Genomic DNA, 22,211 nt, shown 5'->3' on the forward strand with positions numbered 1-22,211 from the left:
TATGGGGAAGGGAGGTTGTTTGCAGAAAGCAGTTTTCCCAAATACAAAGGGTGTGGGGTAGCTTGATCATTTGTTTTCCAGGATGACAGGGGCTCAGGTACAGCTCAACATTGTCAATTGTATTATTTTCTTTATATGTTTGATGCATTAATACAAATACCCATTTCATAGGCATGCAAATAAAGGCACAGTGAGCTTCAGCCATTTGTTAAAGGACACCAAATTGAGTGGCCAAGTCCAGTGGAGCTTTGTCTCCAGGCATTCTGACTGCAGAACCTTTTAGTCTTCACATTCAGTGACCCTTAAGCTTAAATACAGTCAAAAAAACTTGGAATTACATTTTTTAATTGTTTTGATGTTTTATTTATTTTTGATAGGGAGAGAGGAAGAGAGAGAGAGCACGAGCAGAGGAGGGGCAGAAAGAGAGACAGACACAGAATCTGAAACAGGCTGCAGGCTCCAGGCTCCAAACTGTCAGCACAGAGCCCGTCTTGGGGCTCAAACTCACGGACCGTGAGATCATGACCTGAGCTGAAGTTGGATGCCTAACTGACTGAGGCACCCAGGCGCCCTGAAATTACATTTTTAATTTCTGTATAAACATGTTGGATGAACCTGGACAATTCACACCCCTGCTCAGTGTCTCCCATCTATAAAATAATGTATCAGGATGGTCTTTATAATCCTTTTTCATTCCAGCATCTGTGAGGAAGGGACTCATCAACAACTGAATTGACATATTATTTATTTGTTTTTGTGGGGAAGTGTTCTTTCAATAATCTTGCAGTCTTTTCATTTATCCAAAACTATAACAATATGCTTTAAATTTCGTCTCAGAATTGGTCTGGCTGAGCTAACATCTGTGTACTTGTGTTCTCTCAAATAGGTGACAGCATTTTTCTGTCTTTCCTAGGTGCCTTGGCCCCAAATGTGAACAAGGACTTTATGTATGGAGACCTGAAAACAGTAAGTTACTACAGCTCAAGATTGGTACAGGTTGGTTAACACTGGAAATAAAAGCACTCTTACAGTGGTTGAATTTAAGGCAACCATGATGAGTATGATTCAGATTGACATTTTGAAAATTAAAAAACCATTTTTTAACTAAAAATAATAAATTCCAATCCCTTGTCCTTATATTCTTCTAATAATTCACACACACACACACACACACACACACACACACACACACACTCAGACATGACACTAAATTTTCAACAGAGAAAAGACACAGAACTGAAATAAAATGAAAGCATTTATTTGGGGGGTCTCAGAATTCCAATTCAGGGAACCAAAGTCCAGGGTTTTTTTTTTTTAAAGACAAAAGGCAATGCCCTTATACATTGTTAAAGAATTTTTGTTGTTGTTGGGAGGAGAAAACTAATCTCTGCTAAACAATTGGGTGCTAAGGCTATCAGAAAGCAAAAGTCCATTACTGTGGCACTGGAATATTTCGGTTTGGCCCAGTTCAAAAGTTCGAGGTTCCAGTGGGTGAGAACGTGCATAAGGTCCACCTACCTCCTCAATGGCCTCCTGCCTCAATTTTCAAACCCACTGACATAAGTTGCCCCATTTTATCTCACCTTTCACAAAAATCTCACTATGGATCTAGCTACTTCCATTATTTATTCACAAAAGTGGTTTTTGCTACAAATGACCCTGTACAAGGACAATGAAGGGACATTTTGCTGAGCTGTTTTGTTTTGTTTTTTCACTACTTACTTCCTGACCTTATTCCCTTAGGGATTCTGTGATCTAGGACATCACAGGCCTGGTCAATCCTCAAAGGAAGTGGAAGAGACAGAAGACCTTTTACTGCCTTTTAGCTATTCCACCTGAAAGAGGGAAAAATGCCCCAAGTATTATGCATGGTCCAACAGATGCTACTGTCTTTCCTAGGTGCCTTGGTCCCAAATGTGACCAAGGACTTTTCTGACTAGACTTTATGTATGGAGACCTGAAAGCAGCAAGTTACTACAGCTCAAGATGGGTACAGGTTGATTAACACTGGAAATGAAAATACTCTAATAGTGGCTGAATTTAAGGCAACCAAACCATTAAGATTGCTGATTCTCTCTTTTGTTTATCAGTGTTAGCCTTTACTTTTCATTCCTTTCCATATACTCATTATCCATTTTCTCTTTCTCAATTTTTTCTGATAGTTAAGTCCTTAGTGAGTTAAACCATTTTACTAAATGATCTAAGTGGTCAATGTCATACATAGTTTACAACAGTATGGTTTATCCTCTTTTGAGAAACTAGAACAGAAACTAACCTACTTTATTTTGTTGGAATATTTGAAGAGAACATATGGGATGAGAGTTACTAGATAATTTTTTCTTATTGCTCCTCACACCTGATCTGTGGAGTCTTTGAACAACCAGCAAAGCATCCTCCCACCTCAACCCAGGAGTAATTAAGAGAGACTATTGTTCCACAGCCCTCAACTGACTTGCAAAAAAAGAAGATTCTGTACCTGAACAGCTCCTTCCTTGCCAGACTCTCTCACAGTGAGCATATGATCCACCTGGCAGTTGCTGAAAGTTCTTTGTATATGTATCATGCAGAGTGATGAAAAACAGTGTGTAACTTTAATAATGCAATTCTACAAGGGCACCTGGGTGCTTCAGTCAGTCCAGTGACCAACTCTTGATTTAGGCCCAGGTCAGGATCTCAGGGTTCAACAGGATCCAGCCCTACCTCGGGCTCTATGCTGACAGTGCGGAGCCTGCTGGGGATTCTGTCTCTCTCCGTCTTTCACTCTCTCTCTCTCTCTGTCCACCCCTCCCCCAAATAAATAAATAAATAAATAAATAAATAAATAAATAAATAAACATTTAAAAAATAATGCTGTTCTACAGTTGAAAGAATGTACAGACTTTGATCTTTGAAAGGTAGGTGTTCTCTTTCCAAATCCCCTACCCCCCACCTGATTTTCTTAAGACCTATCCACCTCACTCCTTTCTTAGAGTTCCCTACTTCCACCGGTGCACACTCTGTTGTCCTTTTATTTTGAAGTTTCTCTATCAAAGGCAGTGTGATAGATTGTAGTTAATCCATTCTACAGAACAGAATATTGAGGAACAGAAAGGTTAAGCAATTGGTCCAAGATCACAAATCTAGTAAATTGGAGGGGAGGTGGTAGCAGGATTCTGATTTGAGTCTCTCTGACTCCAGAGCGTAAGGTCTTAAACCCCATTTTAAATAGTCTTTCTTATCTCTGTTATTTTGTGAAAAATCTTATGCTATGTTTGTGTAACTTACATTTTTATAGATTTTATAAATATAAACATATAGTTTATATTTTTTCACAACCAGTTTCTCATTACCCATTCACTCCTAGATGCTTCCTGTCAGTCTTGCTTTCTGGTGATTGATTGATTGTTTGATTGATTTTGAGAGAGATAGGGGGAGAGGGGGAGGGCCAGAGAGAGAGGGCCAGAGAATCTGAAGTGGGCTCTGTGCTGACAGCAGTGAGCCAGATGTGGGGCTCGAACTCACAAACTGTGAGATCATGACCTGAGCCGAAGTCAGATGTTTGACCACCTAAGCCACCCACACACCTCTGGTGTTCTGTTCTAGAACCACTTTTAACAACAACCTCTCTAATCACCAAGAACACCATAGGGGATTTTTCAGTTCTCGTGTTTCCATTACAGAACATTTATTTACTTCCTTTGACTATCTATTTGTTGAAACCTTCTCATTATTTTATTTCCAGGACAGTCCACTCTTCCGCTCTCTTTTTTTCTTAATCTACTCTTGTGTATCCTGTGCTTTCTTGCTTGTTTTCCTCCTCCAAGTTCCTGAGTATGGACATCAAATAAACCTCATTAGCTCTACACCTTTTGGCCATCCTTCCCATTACAGACATCATCTATTCCAAACTATAGCTATAAACGAACTGAAATAACTTTTCCTGTCAATATCTAAGCCAAGAACTCAGACTCAAAATCTTAGCATAAAATGAGAGTGGGGGACTTCTTGCTACACATCTAGTTAACTAAATCCTGTTTGTTTGGTTGTTTTTCCCCCCCAAAACACCCTTGCCTCCATTTCTCCCTAGTGAATCAAATATTCTTATTTAGGTTTTTACCACTTGACCTTTTAATGATTATAAGAATTGCTGAGGGGTTTGTCCTGAGACCACACAGCCTTACCTACTAATGTGTTTTGGGTTCTGATACTTGGTAGAAGTCTCATTATGCATACCGCATCCTCTTTACCCCGACCTTATGGTTTCCAACAAGACTCCATTCTACCTATTCTATCTTATTTAACTTTCCCTCTTTTTACAACTCTTCATTCTATTCAGGAGGATATTCTCAGTGCTCTTCCCTTATAAGCCTTATTCTGAATTCCACACCTTTGCTCTTGAAGTCAATCAGCCTGCAATTATTTCTGATTTTGCCTCTTCCAGTTAAAGTTCTTCATCAGCCAATGACAAGTTACATTTCATTCTCTCCTTGAATCCTTCTATGGCTTTTCAAGTCCTCATTTACTTCTCTTTCAATGTATGCCTGCTATTTGCATATTTGTTTTATATAATTTAACAGAGGAGTGTTGTTGAAAGAGCACAATAGGACAGAAAAATTAGGCTTTTCTAAGGGCTGACTGAAAGTCATGTGACCTTAGGAATTATTTACCCTTCCAAGCCTAATTTAAGGTTTAGTGTGCTTTTGGTTTTTGTTTCTCTTTGTTTTCTTTGTTTTGTTTATTTTGATTGTGTTTTTTTTTAAATTTTTTTAATGTTTATTTATTTTTGAGAGAGAGAGAGAGAAAGAGAGAGAGAGAGAGTTGGGGAGGGGCAGAGAGAGAGGGAGACACAGAATCTGAAGCAGGCTCCAGGCTCTGAGCTGTCAGCACAGAGCCTGATGCGGGGGTCAAACTCATGAACTGCAGGTCATGACCAGAGCTAAAGTCAGACACCTAACCAACTGAGCCACCCAGGTGCCCCAATTTTGGTTTGGGTATAGTAAGGCTGGCTTCCTCCTTGCTGGGGTGAAATTATAACCAAATAAAATAATGTTTGAGAAAAAAATAGTGAAGTTCTATTCATTGTGAGAGTTCGTTATACAATGCCTTTCCTTGTTCATAGTTTTGAACTGATGTGCTTTCCACCAAATATATTGTACTCCATCAGGAACTTTAGAACAGGGATCATAAGTTGCATAGCATCTGTTATCAACTGCAAATCATGGAACAATATGTGGTACATATTAAGGGTTCAATAATATTTGGCAACTGTGTCTCACAGTTTTCTATTGTTCTGTCTCTCATTGCACTTGTACAAGAGTCTGGGTCACGATAATTGCCATTCTTCAGTTGTCCTTTATAAATTTCCTCTTTTTTAGTACCGATGCATACGGGCACTTGTACCCCAATGTTTATAGCAGCACTCTCAACAATAGCCAAATTATGGAAAGAGCCTAAATGTCCATCAACTGATGAGTGGATAAAGAAATTGTGGTTTATATACACAATGGAGTACTACGTGGCAATGAGAAAGAATGAAATATGGCCCTTTGTAGCAACGTGGATGGAACTGGAGAGTGTGATGCTAAGTGAAATAAGTCATACAGAGAAAGACAGATACCATATGTTTTCACTCTTATGTGGATCCTGAGAAACTTAACAGAAATCCATGGGGGAGGGGAAGGAAAAAAAAAAAAGAGGTTAGAGTGGGAGAGAGCCAAAGCATAAGAGACTCTTAAAACCTGAGAACAAACTGAGGGTTGATGGGGGGTGGGAAGGAGGGGAGAGTGGGTGATGGGTATTGAGGAGGGCACCTTTTGGGATGAGCACTGGGTGTTGTATGGAAACCAATTGGACAATAAATTTCATATATTGAAAAAAATTAATGTCCTCTTTTTTAACTCCTTTTATTAATTACATTAATCTTCTATTATTGTTTCCTTTATTTAACATTCTACTTCTGTTTTTTAAGCAGGAAGTTTGATGTAATATATACTGATGTAGGACACATGGTTTGAAAATGATTCTTAGCCACTAGCAATTGATTCTTAAATAAGTGACTTCTACTTCCTATGCCTCTAAAGTGACAGAGAACTCTGTTTTGCTTCTAAGGTACTGGAGATAAATGCTTGCTTGGGAGCTATAAATAGCCAGTGGCCATAGCCATTAAGGCAATAAACTTATGTCAGATAATCCTGCCCAGCAACTCGCTGCACAGCAACTGTTGGTTTTATACAGACACACTTTTCCCCAAAATGCTATGAAAGCATTCTCATGGCTGTGCTTACAACAGAAATGTGTTAAGGTAGCCTGGTGTCCTGGGTGCCAAGTTTGTGTGGTTTATTTAAATTTTTTTTTTTTTTACATTTATTTATTTTTGAGAGACAGAGTGAGACAAAGTGAGAGTGGGGGAGGGGCAGAGAGAGAGGGAGACACAGGATCTGAAGCAGGCTCTGGGCTCTGAGCTGTCAGCACAGAGCCCAATGCAGGGCTCGAACTCATGAACCATGAGATCATAAACTGAGCCTAAGTCGGATGCTCAAGCGACTGAGTCACCCAGGCACCCCTGTGTGGTTTATTTTAGCCTAGCGTGTCCTGTGTTGATTGTGGTCTGTCCCACACAATCAATTCATTATAATTATAATTCATGTATTAAGTTCTTGTTTTATTTATAGATATATTTTATATCACTCTTACTGTGTTACATATGTATTTGCTTATTTGTTTGTATCTGTATATCACACCACCAAACAGTAGCCTATATGTAGGCAGAAATCATATCTTAGTAAATTTTGTATCCCCAAAAGTAGTAATGTGTATTTTTTGTATTACTTAAGAATATTTAACTTGAGTCCAAAAAACAAGATGTTAAATGGAGTATAGATTAAACTCATGAGATACGTTAAACATAGATAGGGAGTAAATTTATAAGTAGCTTAGAAGATATCATATGACTAAGATATAGGCATCATTCATCAATTATGGTAAATATGGATAGTAGGTAAGTTATAGGAGTTATTAAACAACATGTTAAAGATAAAACATATGGAATCTATGATAAACAAAAATTTTATTTATAGATAAGAAGAATAGAAAAAAAGTCATAAGGCATGATAATGCCATGTCTAGAATGGCGGCTGTGTGATACCTAAATCAGTCACCTATTAATGACATCCGTTGTGGTTTTGTCCTGGTCCCACATGCTCTCAGCATAAGAAATACAGGTAAAATTCATATATATTCCGCAGTCTTATTGATGAGCTACAGCTGTGGTCATGCATGCATGATGCTGTGTGCCTGATAAAGTGTGAGTTGACCCCAGGTACCTTTCATCTGTAGGATTCCCTTTGCTCAAACCTCAACTCTGGTGATCTTTCTAACATGATCAGCAGAGAGACAGGACAGAGAAATATTTCATAATCTAGCATTCAGATACTGTGGGCCTTCCTTCCTACTTGGATGCAATTCTATGTGTATTAACACAACCCCATCTCTGTCCTCCTGCTTCTCACTGTGTGTTTTAAATTAACTAAGTTAATCATGTGATTTGTGAATATTACTTTGTTCTGTGAATGTTTCTGTTCAAAACTTCCTTAGTTTATCTGGTAGTGTTTTTGAAGGCTACCATTGCATCCACAAAATTGCCCACAGGATAGCAGTTACAAATCATCTAAGAATTACTCATATAGGCCTTCTGAATTAAACTACATTCTACCCTATTCAGTTTGCTTGGCATGCAACAGATATTTAGTTTGTTTCTGCCTCTAGACTCTCTCTTCAACCACTGAATGAACTTGAATTAATTTACCACTTGATTTTCCTACACGTGTTCTCTTTTTTAGGTTTAGCATCATGCTTATGTTCAATGGCACCTACTACCAGCCACCCTTCTTCCTTATTTCAGGAAGACTCATATCTGAGTCTCCATCCAACTGAGCATCACGTATATAATTGCCATCCTGGAGAACAGCATCATAATTACCATAATACACAAGAATCCCAGCCTTCATGAGCCTCAGTATGTATTCTTATCCATGTTGGCAGCCACCGACACAGGCATGTCAGCATCTACACTGCCTACTGTACCTAATATGTTTCTCCTTAACCACAGGATTGAGTTCCATGGTTGCCTAGCTCCGATGTTCTTCATCCACACTTCTCTTCCGTGGAGTCAGCCCTCCTGTAAGCCATGGCTTTTGATTGCTTTGTTGCCATACGCAACCCACTGTGCTACACTGTGGTCCTGACCCATTCCCGCATTACTCAGGTGGGATTGGCTGCTATGGCTCGAGGAGTGGCGCTGATGGCCTTCTTGCTCATCCAGCTCAAATGGCTTCCCTTCTGTAAGAACATCATCCTATCCCACTCATTCTGCTTCCACCCTGAAGTGATGAAGCTAGCTTGTGTGTCCATTCATGTGAACATCACCCATGGGTTGGCATTGGTTCTCTGCACCTTTGGTGTTGACTCTGTCTTTATTGTTTCTGTCTTATGCTTTGATCTTGAAGACAGTTCTTGGCATTGCTTCTGGGGAAGGATGACTTAAGAAACTCAACACACGTGTCTACCACATTGTCATGGTCCTCATTGTCTAGGTCCCACTTATTGCCTTAGTTCTGATCCACAGGACAGGCAGATACAACTCCCCTTTACCCCACATCACTATGTCCAACATTATCCTTTTCCTCACACCTGTCCTCAACTCTTTTGTTTCTAGTGTGAAAAGAAAACAAATTAGAAGTGCAAAATGTAGACTGTTTGCACTTAAGTAGGTTGATGGAACAGAGTAAGATCCCTTTGAGGGACTGACTGAAAGTTACCAGGGATATTGAAAAAAGAAGAACCAACAGACATTATTTTCCTGTGTGCTCAGGTACTTCCTTTAGTACATCTCTGTATGGTTTTATTGTAATTTTTCTAGAAATATTGTATTCCTCTCTGGTTTTAAATATTCGATCAAGAAAGATGCCCAAAACCCCTTTCACCTTCAGTTATGTTTCTCATTCCTGGTGTTTACAGCACTCACCTATGAGCCCATTTCAATCTAAAGAGTCCTACAGATACTTCTATCTGAGACTCCCACATGTATAGCTATATGGCTGAAATATTATTTAAAATAAAATATTTACATTGTTATACAGACATATACTATCTTTTGGGAGTTTGAGATATTATAGAGGGGAATATTCCAAATGAGAGAAAAGAAGGCTTATTTTCACTTTCATAATTTTTATTTAAATATGTTTATGTTTTATGATTCCTTTGCTGAAACCATCTCAATCTAAGCCTCATATAACATGAAAATTCAGTGAGAGATTAAAATGAAAATATAACAAAGCAGTGTACCTAAAATCTTCCATTTATGTAATGTATTCTTGATTTTCTCAGGTTGTATTAATTTAGATTTCATATTTAGTTGAAGATATAAATATATACTGCTTAAGCTAAAATCAGGACTCTGAAACTTATCTGTTATGTATCCAGGGAACATGATGACCCTGATTTCTGTGCTTCAGTGTCTCTATCAGTGAAAATGAGTTAATAATGGTATCTACTCTGTAAGGACACTGTAAGAAGAAATGTGATAAGTTATGTATGTCTATAACAATGAAGAGTATATTGCAAATGTTCAATGAATATGAATAATTTTATTATAAACCAAAAATATGGTAGAGGACAAAGGCCAAGCCAGGATTTAAAGATAAATACAAATGAATAAAGGCTTCTGTCATTCAGATGGTGATATCAAAGGTGACCAGAGGATAATACAGTTTGTTCAAAGACTTATTTAGAGTTCTCTTTTTATATATATTTTATAAAATATGTTTGTTTGCAAATATGTAAAATGATTCAGACCAGGTTTATATATTTCATATTTGTGTGTATCATATTTATATGCCCAGTATTATCATTGCAGATCAGAGACAGGCATCAAATTCTTTATATATACTAGTGATGCCTCTAAAATAACTATAATACAGCAGAGCTAGACATTATTACTTCATCCATTTAAAATTTTTTCATGTTTATTTATTTACTTTGAGAGAGAGAGAGAGAGAGAGCAGGGGGAGGGGCCAAGAGAGAGGGAGAGAGAGAATCCCAAGCAGGCTCCATGTTGTCAGCACAGAGCCCAATGTGAGACTCTATCTCATGAACCTTGAGATCATGACCTGAGCCAAAATCAAGTCAGACACTTAACCAACTGAGCCATCCAGGTGCCCTATTACTTCATCCTTTTTTAATCAAGTTATGTGGACATGAATTCATGGTTCATTAATTTATTGATTCAATAATAATATTTAATTCTTTTATTTTCACCTTTTGTCCTTTGTGACTCCTTATTTTACATCTTCACACAACCATTCTGGGGTTCACTATATACCACACTGTATGGGACAGATGAATCAGACAAAAATGCCATCATTTAGGGAAGTACCACTTAGTAAGTGAGACAAGACAGGAATACATTGGCATACTTTAAGACAGAATCAAATAAAGTATCCAATCCACTTCATTACAGACAGAATATGTCATTAAGTTACCTCATCATTTAATTTATAAGTGAAGAAATGTAAAACAAAATTATCAGGATAGGTCACAGATTTAAAGGAAGGATCTCAGGGACTCAAGCTTAAGGACTCAACACTGTCATGTCACTTTTCCTCTCTGGGGCATCCTCTTATATCTGCTTATTTTCTCCTCCATACTCATGCTCTCCTAATGTAGACAGGTATTGCTTCCACAAAGCTATGGAGCATGATGACCACGTATGATGTGATCGCCTTCCAGAAAGGAGACTCTTTCACACTAACTCTAGCATAAAACATGAAGGAGATTTTCTTTCCTCAGTTTTTAATATCTATAGCTGAAAGATCAGGGGAGGGATATGGTAGAATTTTGTTATTATTGGTCTCATTCAAACTCTACAGACAAGTAAGGATTTCCTCAAAGGAAAATTGTGCAGTGTTTTAAGACAATGAAACAGTTGCTGAAAAATGATCCCCAGTTCCTTCTACTCATGCTCAGGGAAGTCAGAGTTAGGAGGCTTTTGGCCAGACTCACAATAAAGAACATGATTAAATTAGGCCTTAAAAGATGAAGAAACAGTTTAAGAGTTAGAATTTTATTTAATTTTTTCAGCGTCTTAATTATACTTCTCAAATAATCTCTCCATAAAGGTAAAGACCATACTTAAAAAAAAAATAACTCCCTTTATGTTGTTAATACCTAACAGATAGAGCTTACTGAATGCTTTTGGAATTGAGATAGATTTCCAGCTTCCATAATACTTATTCTCTTGATCTTCTCTGTCTTGCAGGCAGAAGATCTTGGCAACCCCAGTCCTCACTAGCTTACTTTCCTCTGAATTCATATTAACAATTCAAAGCAAGCCTCAGCCTTACTAATTACATTCTGTAACATGGTTTTGCTGCTATTTCCTGATTTCCATGGGTAGAATGTAAGCTATACGAATATTAAATCTAGGTCTTTTATATGATTCTGGTGTCTACCAAATATGTCAAACATACATTAAAATATTTTCCAGTTGATTGCTTGAGCTATCCTTTAGAAATTCATTCAAATCTCTCTTAAAGTTGTTTGAAATTCTTGCTAATGATAACTGCATGTTTATTCATTCCCATGGACAACTAAGTCTCTCTCTTTACTTGCTTCCTATGCTGATCCTAGCAGGACAATTCTTCCTTTGCTTACTCTAACTTCAAGAGTTGACCCTAGAAGAGAATAAACTAATTTGTTTTTCCTCTTGGAAATTTAGGCGAAAAAAAAAAAAAAGATGTAGCCTTGCTTTAACAGTCAGAATATAACCCTATCTACCCTCAGTATGGAATGTGAAATAAAACAATATCCAAATAAAGCATGAATTCTGAATGAAGTAGCAAAATGAGTAAGAATAACTATTTATCAGATCCTTATATATTATTCTTTTCAGAAAGCTCCTTTACTTTTTGTTAAAAGTCAGAAGGTTCAGACATTAGTTAATATCCAACTATAAGAAGTAGTCAGAAATAATAAACATACAGTCATAAATTTATCATCAATTTTGAATTTTCGTGCTTCAGCTTAAACAACATTGCCAATCAAGAATTAGGAGACATTTTGTTTTCTCTATAAAATTAATCCCTCATTGATCTTTTACAATCCAGAGTTGGACTCCTCAGTTTAGCACGTGGGGCAATGTGATTTTCCTCCAACTCACACACCAAACACATTGAGCTTGGCTTCCTGTTGTCATTTCTCCCTACCACTACCAAAGTCATCATTCATGATCACAGTTATGATCTTTTATCTAAGCGTTCTGCCTCTCTTTCCCTCATTAGTTAGATTAAACATTTCTTGAGAAAACCTAAGTATTTTATTGTTTTGAATTCATGGTGCCTAACATATTACTTGGCACACAGTAGATCCTGAATAGCAGTTTTTAAATTGGTTATCTCTTCTAATATAGAGAAAATATCATTCCCCAGCAATGACACGTTGCACCCAAAATCGCTTGCGCAGGGCAGCCTGGATCTGCCGGGATTTGAGACTATAGACGAGAGGGTTAAGCAGTGGTGTCATGAGGAGGTAGGCATTACTCATGGTGGTATACAGAATTGGGGAAGTGTCCTGGGTATAACGATGCAGCACTGCCAAGCTGATTAGGGGCAGGTAGAACACAAGCACCGTGCATAGGTGACAGGCACAGGTGTGCAGTGACCTCCAGTTTCTGTCTTGAGTCTCCAGCTTCATAATAGTGTCCAAGATCTTCATGTATGAAGCTAAGATGAAAACAACATCCACTGCAAATGTGCAGAGAACAAAAACCAATCCATAGGCACTGCTGAAGGTAATGTCCCCACAGGCTAAGTTCAGCATATCTGGGTAGTAGCAATAAGAGTGTGAGAGGATATTGGCCCCACAGAAAGGAAAAGTCCTAAGGAAAAAAGGCAGAGGAGCCAGCAGAGTGGCACCTCGTATGAGGGCAGCTCCACTAAGGCAGGCAACGGTGTAGTGGGTAAGGATCTTGGTATAGTTTAATGGAGCACAGATAGCTACCAAACGATCAAAAGCCATGGCCACCAGGACACCTGATTCTACTGAGGAGAAGGTGTGGATGAAGAACATCTGAGTTAGGCAGGCATTAAGGCCAATGTTGCGGACATCAAACCAGAAGATAGCCAAGACACTAGGCATTGTTGACAATGAAAGGCCTAGATCAGTAAGGGCTAGCATAGCCAAAAAATAGAACTGAGGTTCATGAAGGTTCTTCTCTGCTCTAACTAGGATAAGAAGAATGGCATTACCCACAAGGGCTATGAGGTACAGGACACAGAAGGGGATGGAGATCCATATATGTGCAGCCTCCAGACCAGGAATACCAATGAAGGAGAAAGTGGGCCAATTAAAGAAAGTGTTATTAAAAGCCAACATAGTAAGATGCACATAGGACTGTAGTTCAGGATACTTGCAAACCTATAAAAGAGAAATCATGTGTCAGGAAATGTGAAAGCCAAATTTAAAGTAAATAGGTTATTGATGCACAGAATATAAAATTAAAATATGGAGAACTGAAAAATTGAGTTTCTATTTTTAGCTTCATAACTATTTTCATATGTGGATGGCAACTAAGTACATGAAAAGATGTAGAACATAATTATTTATTAGGTGAATGTAAATAAATACAATAGGATACCATTAGAATGGCTAGAATTAAAAAGACTGAAAATGCCATGTGTTGATGAGGATATGAACAGCTGGAACTCTCTCTCCTGGAATGTAAGTGGTACAACTTCTTTGGAACACAGTTTGGCAGTTTCTTATAAAGTTATACATACATTTATCATACAGTTAGAATTACCCAGAAATTTCACTCTTAAAAGTTGGCCCAAGAGTCAAAAGACATGAATAGATGCTTCTCCAAAGAAGACATCCAGATGGCCAACCAACATATGAAAAAATTCTCAACGTCATTCATCATCAGGGAAATACAAATCAAAACCACAATGAGATACCACCTTACACCTGTCAGAATGGCTAACATTAACAACTCAGGCTACAACAGATATTGGCGAGGATGCAGAGAAAGAGGATCTCTTGCACTGCTGGTGAGAATGCAAGCTGGTGCAGCCACTCTGGAAAACAGTACGGAGGTTCCTCAAAAAGTTAAAAATAGAACTACCCTATGACCCAGAAATTGCACTACTAGGTATTTATCCAAGGGGTACAGGTATGCTGTTTCGAAGGGACACATGCACCCCCATGTTTATAGCAGCACTATTAACAATAGCCAGGGTATGGAAAGAGCCCAAATGTCCATCGATGGATGAATGGATAAAGAAGATGTGGTACATATATACAATGGAGTATTCAGCAATCAAAATGAATGAAATCTTGCCATTTGCAACAATGGATGGAACCAGAGGGTATTATGCTAAGTGAAATTAGAGAAGACAAATATCATATGACTTCACTCGTATGAGGGCTTTAAGACACAAAATAGATGAACATAAGGGAAGAGAAGCAAAAATAATATAAAAACAGGGAGGGGGACAAAACATAAGAGACTCTTAAATATGAAGAACAAACAGAGGGTTACTGGAATGGTTGTGGGGAGGGGGAATGGGCTAAATGGGTAGGGGGCATTAGGGAATCTACTCTTGAAATCATTGTTGCACTATATGCTAACTAATTTGGGTTTGAATTAAAAAAATAAAATTAAAAAAAAAATTTGGGCCAAGAGAAATGAAAACTCGTGTTCACACAAAGACTTGTACACATTTATCCATAATATTTTTATTCATACTAGCAAAAAACCCAGAAAAAAAAAATATACAACCACTGTTGAATGAGTAAACAAACTGTGACAAATCCACACAATTCAAATCAAAGAGGGGGGTGCCTGAGTGGCTCAGTCAGTTGAGTATCTGACTCTTGATTTTGGTCATGATCCTGTGGTTCATGAATTCGAGCCCTGTGTCAGGCTCTGCACTGACAGTGCAGAGCCTAGTTGGGATTCTCTCTCACCCTCTCTCTCCTTCTCTCTCTCTCAAAATAAATACATAAATAAACTTTTTTTAAAAAAGGAAGAGATTACTGATAGATGCAACAGAATGAATGGATCACTAATGCTATGTGAAAGAAGGCAAAAATAAAAGATCAAAGATGTATGACCTCGTTTATATGAAATTCTAGAAAACACAATGTCATAGTGATATTTGCTCAGAGGTTTGAGAGATGAACAGGGAGTATGAAGAGATTGGCTGCAAACAGGCAGAACTATCTTTCTGGGAGATGAAAACATCCCATACTGGGGTGCCTGGGTGGCTCAGTCAGTTGAGCGTCCGACTTCATCTCAGGTCATAATCTCACGGTTCGTGAGTTTGAGCCCCATGTCAGTCTCTGTGTTGACAGCTCAGAGCCTGGATCCTGCTTCAGATTCTGTGTCTCCTCTCTTTGCCCCTCCCCTGCTCTGTCTGTCTGTCTGTCTCTCTCTCTCTCAAAAATGAATAAACATTTAAAAAAATTTTTTTAAAGAAAATGCCCATACCATGGCTAATGTACTGATTGAATGGTATATATATACATATATATATATATATGTGTATATATATATATATGTATATATATATATATTTAATTCATCATATTGTACTATTAAAACGGGTAAATTTTATTCTAGGTAGTTTTCACCTCCATAAAGCTAATCAAAAATATAAGATTTTTGTCTAAGAAATAGCTTTTTAATTATTCTAAATCTGTAGTTCATCAAAATGTATCTCTTCAGGATATCTTCTGCAAATCCTTCCTTTCAACTCATTCATAAAGAAAATGTCACTGTAGTTTGTGAAATTACTTGACCCCACTACTAGAAATTTATTGTATCTAGGATGAGTGCCAAGTTATATTTTTTTACACATTTACCTATTTGACTCTGATCTAAATGGTGCACATCCACACTGAAAAAAAAAATCCCTATGTCCTCTTTTAATATTTTTGTCAACAGTGTCTTTCATTTTTTCTCCATTTTAAAGAATTATAACACCCTACATGCATCATATCCCTTAGAAATCTAAAGGTGGCTTTCAACAAAAGGCATGGCTTCTCTAGTTCAAATTGATTTACTTATCTTCTTCTCTTCTGATTTATATAAAATTTATGAGCAACTTGAGTACTCTCAAGACTTTAGTTAACTCCCAAATTTCCATATCCAACCCACATACCTTTTCTGAATATATATTCAGCTGACCCATAGATATCTCTACCCATATGCTTCAAAGGAAATTCAAATGTGTACCCTAAGCATAAGGGCTAATTTAACCCTTATCGATGCTTACAACTTTTTCTTGTGCTTTCTCCAGAAATATCCCTCTTTCTTACATACCTCATGAACTTCTCTTCAGTCTTAAAAATAAATCTCAAATTTATCTTGTCCAAAAAGTATTCCCTAACCCCTTTCAAAATAATTGAACAAACTTCCTTCTTTGGTAACTTTTAATGCTCCTATCATTACACCCATAAACTTTTGAATTTTTTATTATTTTTCTGCCCTGTCGACTAATCTGCAAGTACTTGAGATTACAGGTTATTTCTCTAAATGAGATTTTTTTCCTGAAAAACCTTATATATTATGATAAACAATTTGTATAGGTAAATGGCTGACTTGATTAATAAGGATTGAGGTAAATTGCTTGATTTCACTAATTTCACTAAATTTCAGGGTTTTTTTCAGTAAATTTGTATTAATGATACTGTATTAAGTAATTCTGTGAGGATTAAATGTATGAGACAGAGCAAAAGCACACTGCACACTCACTGCCTAAAACCTTACCAATCAACATTTGTTTCTTGGCCTTTATCATACTCAATTCAATACAAATGTATGTCTAAGTGAATTGCAAACATTATAAAAATCCTTATTAACTTTGCTAGGACACACACTGATTGTTAGGAAATATTAAAATATTTCTACAAAATAATATACTCTCACATTCTTTTACTCTGAGATTTCATATTAAAACCATGAATGGATTTTATTAAAAATCAAAGTATATGAGAGAAGTGATATGTATATATAAACTGTTATATATACATATAGGTCAGAGTATCTATCTAGTGTGTCTATCAAACCTCTCCCATGTGTTATTTATATTTTTGAATACATTATATAAAAAAAAATAAGGTCAAGTTGATCAAACCAATATTCCAGGTGAATGAGGAACTTAAATATGTGTTGGAGAAAGAAAAGAGGCAAGAGAAACAGAGATGGAAAGGCAGAAAAAGACAGTGGTACAGAAGGAAAGAAGAAGGGAAGAGAAAAAGAGGAAGAGAGGGAGGAAAGAATAAAAGAAAGAGAATTCTAGAAAAAATTAATTAAAGAATAGCTGATACCTGGCCCATCTTCAAATACTAGTGGTGAAGTCAATATACATTTCCTGGATCCTAGTACTTGAATTTCTATAAGAAAACAAACTAATTAATATAAATATTAATTCACCAAAATAATATATGGATATTGAGTGTGTTATATATATATATATATATGTGTGTGTATGTGTGCGTGTGGGTATTTTTCCTTCAAAATCCAACCAAAAGCTATGTTCTTACACAAATTTCTAAAAAAGTTTCACTTTGATTTACTAAAGGCTCTATCTTAAACATGTATAAACGAGAAATGCCCCTGGTAGCAGTGGGCTAAAAACACATAAAACATCTGATTATAAAAATATCCTGCACTTACACATACATAAACATAGTCATTCACATACATGTATCTGTTATGAATACATCTTAGTTACTAGCATAAAAGCTTCTTGTTTTACTATAACTCCAGCTTCAAACAACAAATTGAATATAATTCATTCTATTCCATCCCATTAGCCCTGTTTCTTTGATTATTATTTTTACATATAAATATATCATATATGTAAATATTATTTATAATATTTTACACAGGTAATTATATAATATAAATAATTATTCAAATATATACTTAAATATAAATGCATTTATAATGTAACTATACATTACATATTATAATATGTTATATATGAATATAATAAACATCTTTTTGGTTAAAGAAATGATATGGCTTGGGGTGCCTGGGTGTCTCGGTCAGTTAAACCGAGTCCGACTCTTGATTTCAGTTCTGGTCATGATCGCATGGTTCATGGGTTCGAGCTCCGCATGGGGCTCTGTGCTGCTTGGTATTCTCTCTCCCTCTCTCTCTCTGCCTCTCCCCAGCTCATGATTTCTCTCTCTCTCAAAAAATAAACAAACTTAAAATAAGAAAAGATCTAGCTCTAAATCCATTCTTATATCAGCTGCTGAAAGGAAAATTTTATTTTACTTGCTTCCCCTTTGAAGTTACACTATGTCATTTTATGTCATGTCACATCATGTCATGTCATGTCATGTCATACTACCTTATATCAATTATGCACATTTTAACAAGAATGTTGTTTGTCAGGTATCATTCCAAGCATTGGAGTAAAGCATTAAAGTAAAGCATTAAAGTAAAACAGCATTATGAAAGAAACTAAATTATTATGGTTTAAAAACTGGCTTTGTCTTTTCCCTCCTATGTAATCACAATGGTCATTTTACCTTTCGAAGAACTAATATTCCTTGCAGTCAAGATATGGGTAATCATACCTCTTAACGGGTATTTAGAAAGATTAAACAGAAAACAGTAAAAGAGGTTATTATAATGCTGACAGAATTGAAAAACAAAGCTTGCGAAAGTCACTGTGTAGTACTGTGTTGAGGTCTGATTGAGAGGTATATATCAAATTTATACCCATATCTACTTCATTCTGTATAAATTTTAACTTAGGGATATTGCAGATGGTTCCAATGATCAGTTGAATTTAAGGAGGATTCTAAAGAAGCATCAGTTGGGTAAAAGCAAATATGTTTCCTGTGCAAAGGAACAACATTCCTTGTGTAATTCTGCAAAATTACAGTGGCTTTACAGAGAACTGAGATCAGGAATATTATGGCAGCTTAGTATTATCAATACAGCGTGACTTTGCAGACCGACAAGTCTCTAAATATTAGCAGAACAGCTCTTCACCCAGGTCAAGTTTATATTTTATCTGAACACCTAAGTTTGGTTTTAAATTGTCATTTCCCCAAAACACAAATCTTCATCTTGAAACTTGTAAAGAAGATGACTATTATTACTAGTAGGCATGAACTCAACATTTATATTGGGAAAAGCACTTTTGCTAAACAAGGTGGGGAGAAAAGTCCCAAAATTTGCAAAAATATTTGATCTCTCCATGAACCTAAAAACAGCACCTAAAAACAGAACATGCTGATTGAGTCAAATCTAACTCATGTTGCAAAATATATTCCTGAGGCACAGGTTTCAGGATTCCAGGGAAAGCTATCAAATCAAGAAATGCAGTCCATGTAATTTGGGAATCTAATACTAGCTGTGTAACCACAATATGCACAGGTAGCATTAACAGATACTCTTTAAATTGATCATGACTACACCAATTAGTACTCAGAAAAAAATACAGATGAAATTCAAACAAGCATGTAACTTTAACTTTACATTTAACTTTAAAATGTATAGTTTATCAAACGCAGGATTCTCTGAACAATTTAATCCCCAAATCTCACATACCCTAACTCAACACTAGCCATTCCTATGGGTCCCTTTACCCTGGAAAACTGGTTATTATTATATAAGTTTACTTGAAAGAACATTATAACCAATTTACTTGAAAGGACATTTACAATGGTAGTTGCTATTATTTATCTCTGAAATACTTCACTTACTACACGGCGAATGGCCTTTTCACTTTCCCATGTGTCTGTTGGCAGGACTGTCCCTCCCTGGAAGACACAAAACCCCACAGCTCTGTGTGCGGAAGCAGTTTTACTTCAAAGGCTTGGTCGTTTAATGGTAGCTTACAGGCCAACAAGAGAAGGTCTCCCAAGTACCCAGAAAGCTCTGCTGAGATTTAAAAGGCACTGTGGGCTCCCAACCCCTAGCTAAGAAGCTTAAATTTATTTTCACCCCAAGGGATCTGAGAAAGGAGGAAGCATCTTTCAGATATTCTACACCATAGAGCATCTTTTTGTACTGGAGAAACCAAAAGCTTTCATTTTTATTTGAACACAGTGGATCTGAGCAATTTCTTCCTTTGTTATATGAAAAGCAAGCTGGAGTGAGAACATGTAAACCAGAACTATGTTTAAACAAGATCGGCTGTTTAGGAAATGTTAAGCTTCTTAGCAAATAGAATAATAACTACTTAAAAGTATTTAATACAGAGGCTCCTGGGTGGCTCAGTCAGTTCAGCATCTGACTCTTGATTTTGACTCAGGTCATGACCTCACAGTTCATGGGTTCCTGAGCCCCACCTCAGGCTCTGCACTGACAGCATGGAGCCTGCTTGGGATTCTCTCCCTTCCCTCTCTCCTTCTCTCTCTCTACCTTTCTCTATCTCTTTCTCAAAATAAATAAATAAACTTTATTTTTTTTTAAAAAAAAGTATTTAATACAAATAAATACTTGCATGCTGTCAAAACTTTTTTCCATGTAATTTATTGCAACAACTATTTTCCCCAGAGTTAACAAAACAAAACTGTCTAACTTTATCTTTCTGCATAAAAAATAAAAAAATTTCGGGATACCTGGGTGTCTCAGTCAGTTAAATATCCAAGTTAAACTCGGGTAATGATTTCTAAGTTCACGAGCCCCGCATCAGGCTTCTGCTTCGGGTCCTCTGCCCAATCTCTTTCTGCCCCTTCTCCACTTGTGTGCTCACATGGGCAAGTTCTCTCTCTCTCTCTCAAAAATAAATAAACATTAAAAAAAGAAAAGAAACATTAAAAAAAGAAAATATATTAAAGTTATTTAGTACATGACTTCAGACTGTATCTTTCTATATCTTGTGGGTTTTTTTCTCAAGGATTTATCAAAGGCATATTTCCATGACAGTACAAAAAATGTCCCTCTGAGTTTTAAAAGATAGTTCATATTGGGGACCCTGGGTGGCTCAGTAGGTTAAATGTCACACTCTTGATCTCAGCTCAAGTCTTGATCTCAGGGTCATGAGTTTAAGCCCTACACTGGGTTCCATGCTGGGCATGAAGCCTCCTTAAAAAATAAATAAATGATACTTAATACTGCACAATAAGAATGTAATATATTAAGCACCTCTCTGATTTTTAGACTGCTTATGTTTCACAAATATGAATAATTATACCATCTTAGTACATATTTAATTCCTGTTTAGCTTCCTTTCAAAAATGTTAAATAAATATACATCCAGAGAAGTATAAAGATTTGACTTCTTTTCCTTCACACTTGCTAATCTCTTAAATTTCCTAACATACTAGACCAGATGGGAAAAAAAAGTGTATTGTTATTCCCTTAATTTGTATAGTTATATTGATTATTAGTAAGGTATGATCTTTGTTATGTATTATTGGACATGTGTGCAAATTCTTTGGTAAATTACTTAAATTCATATTTCAAAATATTCAAATAGATACTTTTAGAGTCCCTATTATCTCAGTTCTATCTTTATATTTAAAATAAAGGCAAACTATTTTTCAGAAAATTTGAGTCCATGTAGGCACTTGATTGGGGAACATCATTAAATCCAAATTTCTAAACCAGGACCCCATTCAGAGTCACCCTCAAAACCTTTTCATGTCTTTATATCCTTGTCCTGCCTCCACTGTGATTCTGCCTTCACTGTGTCAAAATATTTGCATCTAAGATTATTCTGGGTAATATTAGATAGTAAAACTCAAATTTTTCAAAATCAAATTTCTCAACTGTAATTTCTACCAATATATCAACTGATTGATGTATATGGGAGTACTAGATCATATTTTCATAAACTAAAGTTCTCTGTAAAATTTTGTCTACTTATTTATGCTAGTAACCTAGTCTAACAATCCTGCCTGAATTCCTTTTGGAAGCTTCCTTAAACAAGTCACAAGTTCACATTTTACTTCTTTTTTATTTTAGGGAACTTCTCAAATAGACAATTCTTCACATTGAGACTTTCCCAAAGAGGCCAAAGTCATTATAAATTATATTTGGTAGAAATATGCCATTTGAAAAGACAGGCGCACTAATGAGAGTTTTAGCACAGCTACAGTTAAGATGCATAATCTGTCATGGAGAGGAAAACACTTGGAATGTGACAAATCAATACATGCCTGATAATACTTGGGAAATTAAATTGTTCATGCACCTGGGGTCT

General features: G+C 36.5%; 1 protein-coding gene and 1 pseudogene across 1 annotated transcript; one reads left to right on the top strand and one right to left on the bottom strand.

Moving 5' to 3' along the window:
- The first annotated feature begins 7,827 nt into the window (after positions 1-7,827).
- LOC132660609 (olfactory receptor 51I1-like) lies at positions 7,828-8,747 on the top strand (annotated as a pseudogene).
- Positions 8,748-12,450: 3,703 nt separating this feature from the next.
- LOC132662388 (olfactory receptor 51I1-like) lies at positions 12,451-13,407 on the bottom strand. Its single transcript, XM_060607862.1, has one exon. The coding sequence runs from the start codon at positions 13,405-13,407 to the stop codon at positions 12,451-12,453; it is 957 nt and encodes a 318-aa protein (XP_060463845.1).
- Positions 13,408-22,211: the final 8,804 nt, after the last annotated feature.

This window comes from Panthera onca, chromosome D1 (genome assembly GCF_046562875.1).
Source record: "Panthera onca isolate mPanOnc1 chromosome D1, mPanOnc1 haplotype 2, whole genome shotgun sequence".
Lineage (NCBI taxonomy): Eukaryota > Metazoa > Chordata > Mammalia > Carnivora > Felidae > Panthera > Panthera onca.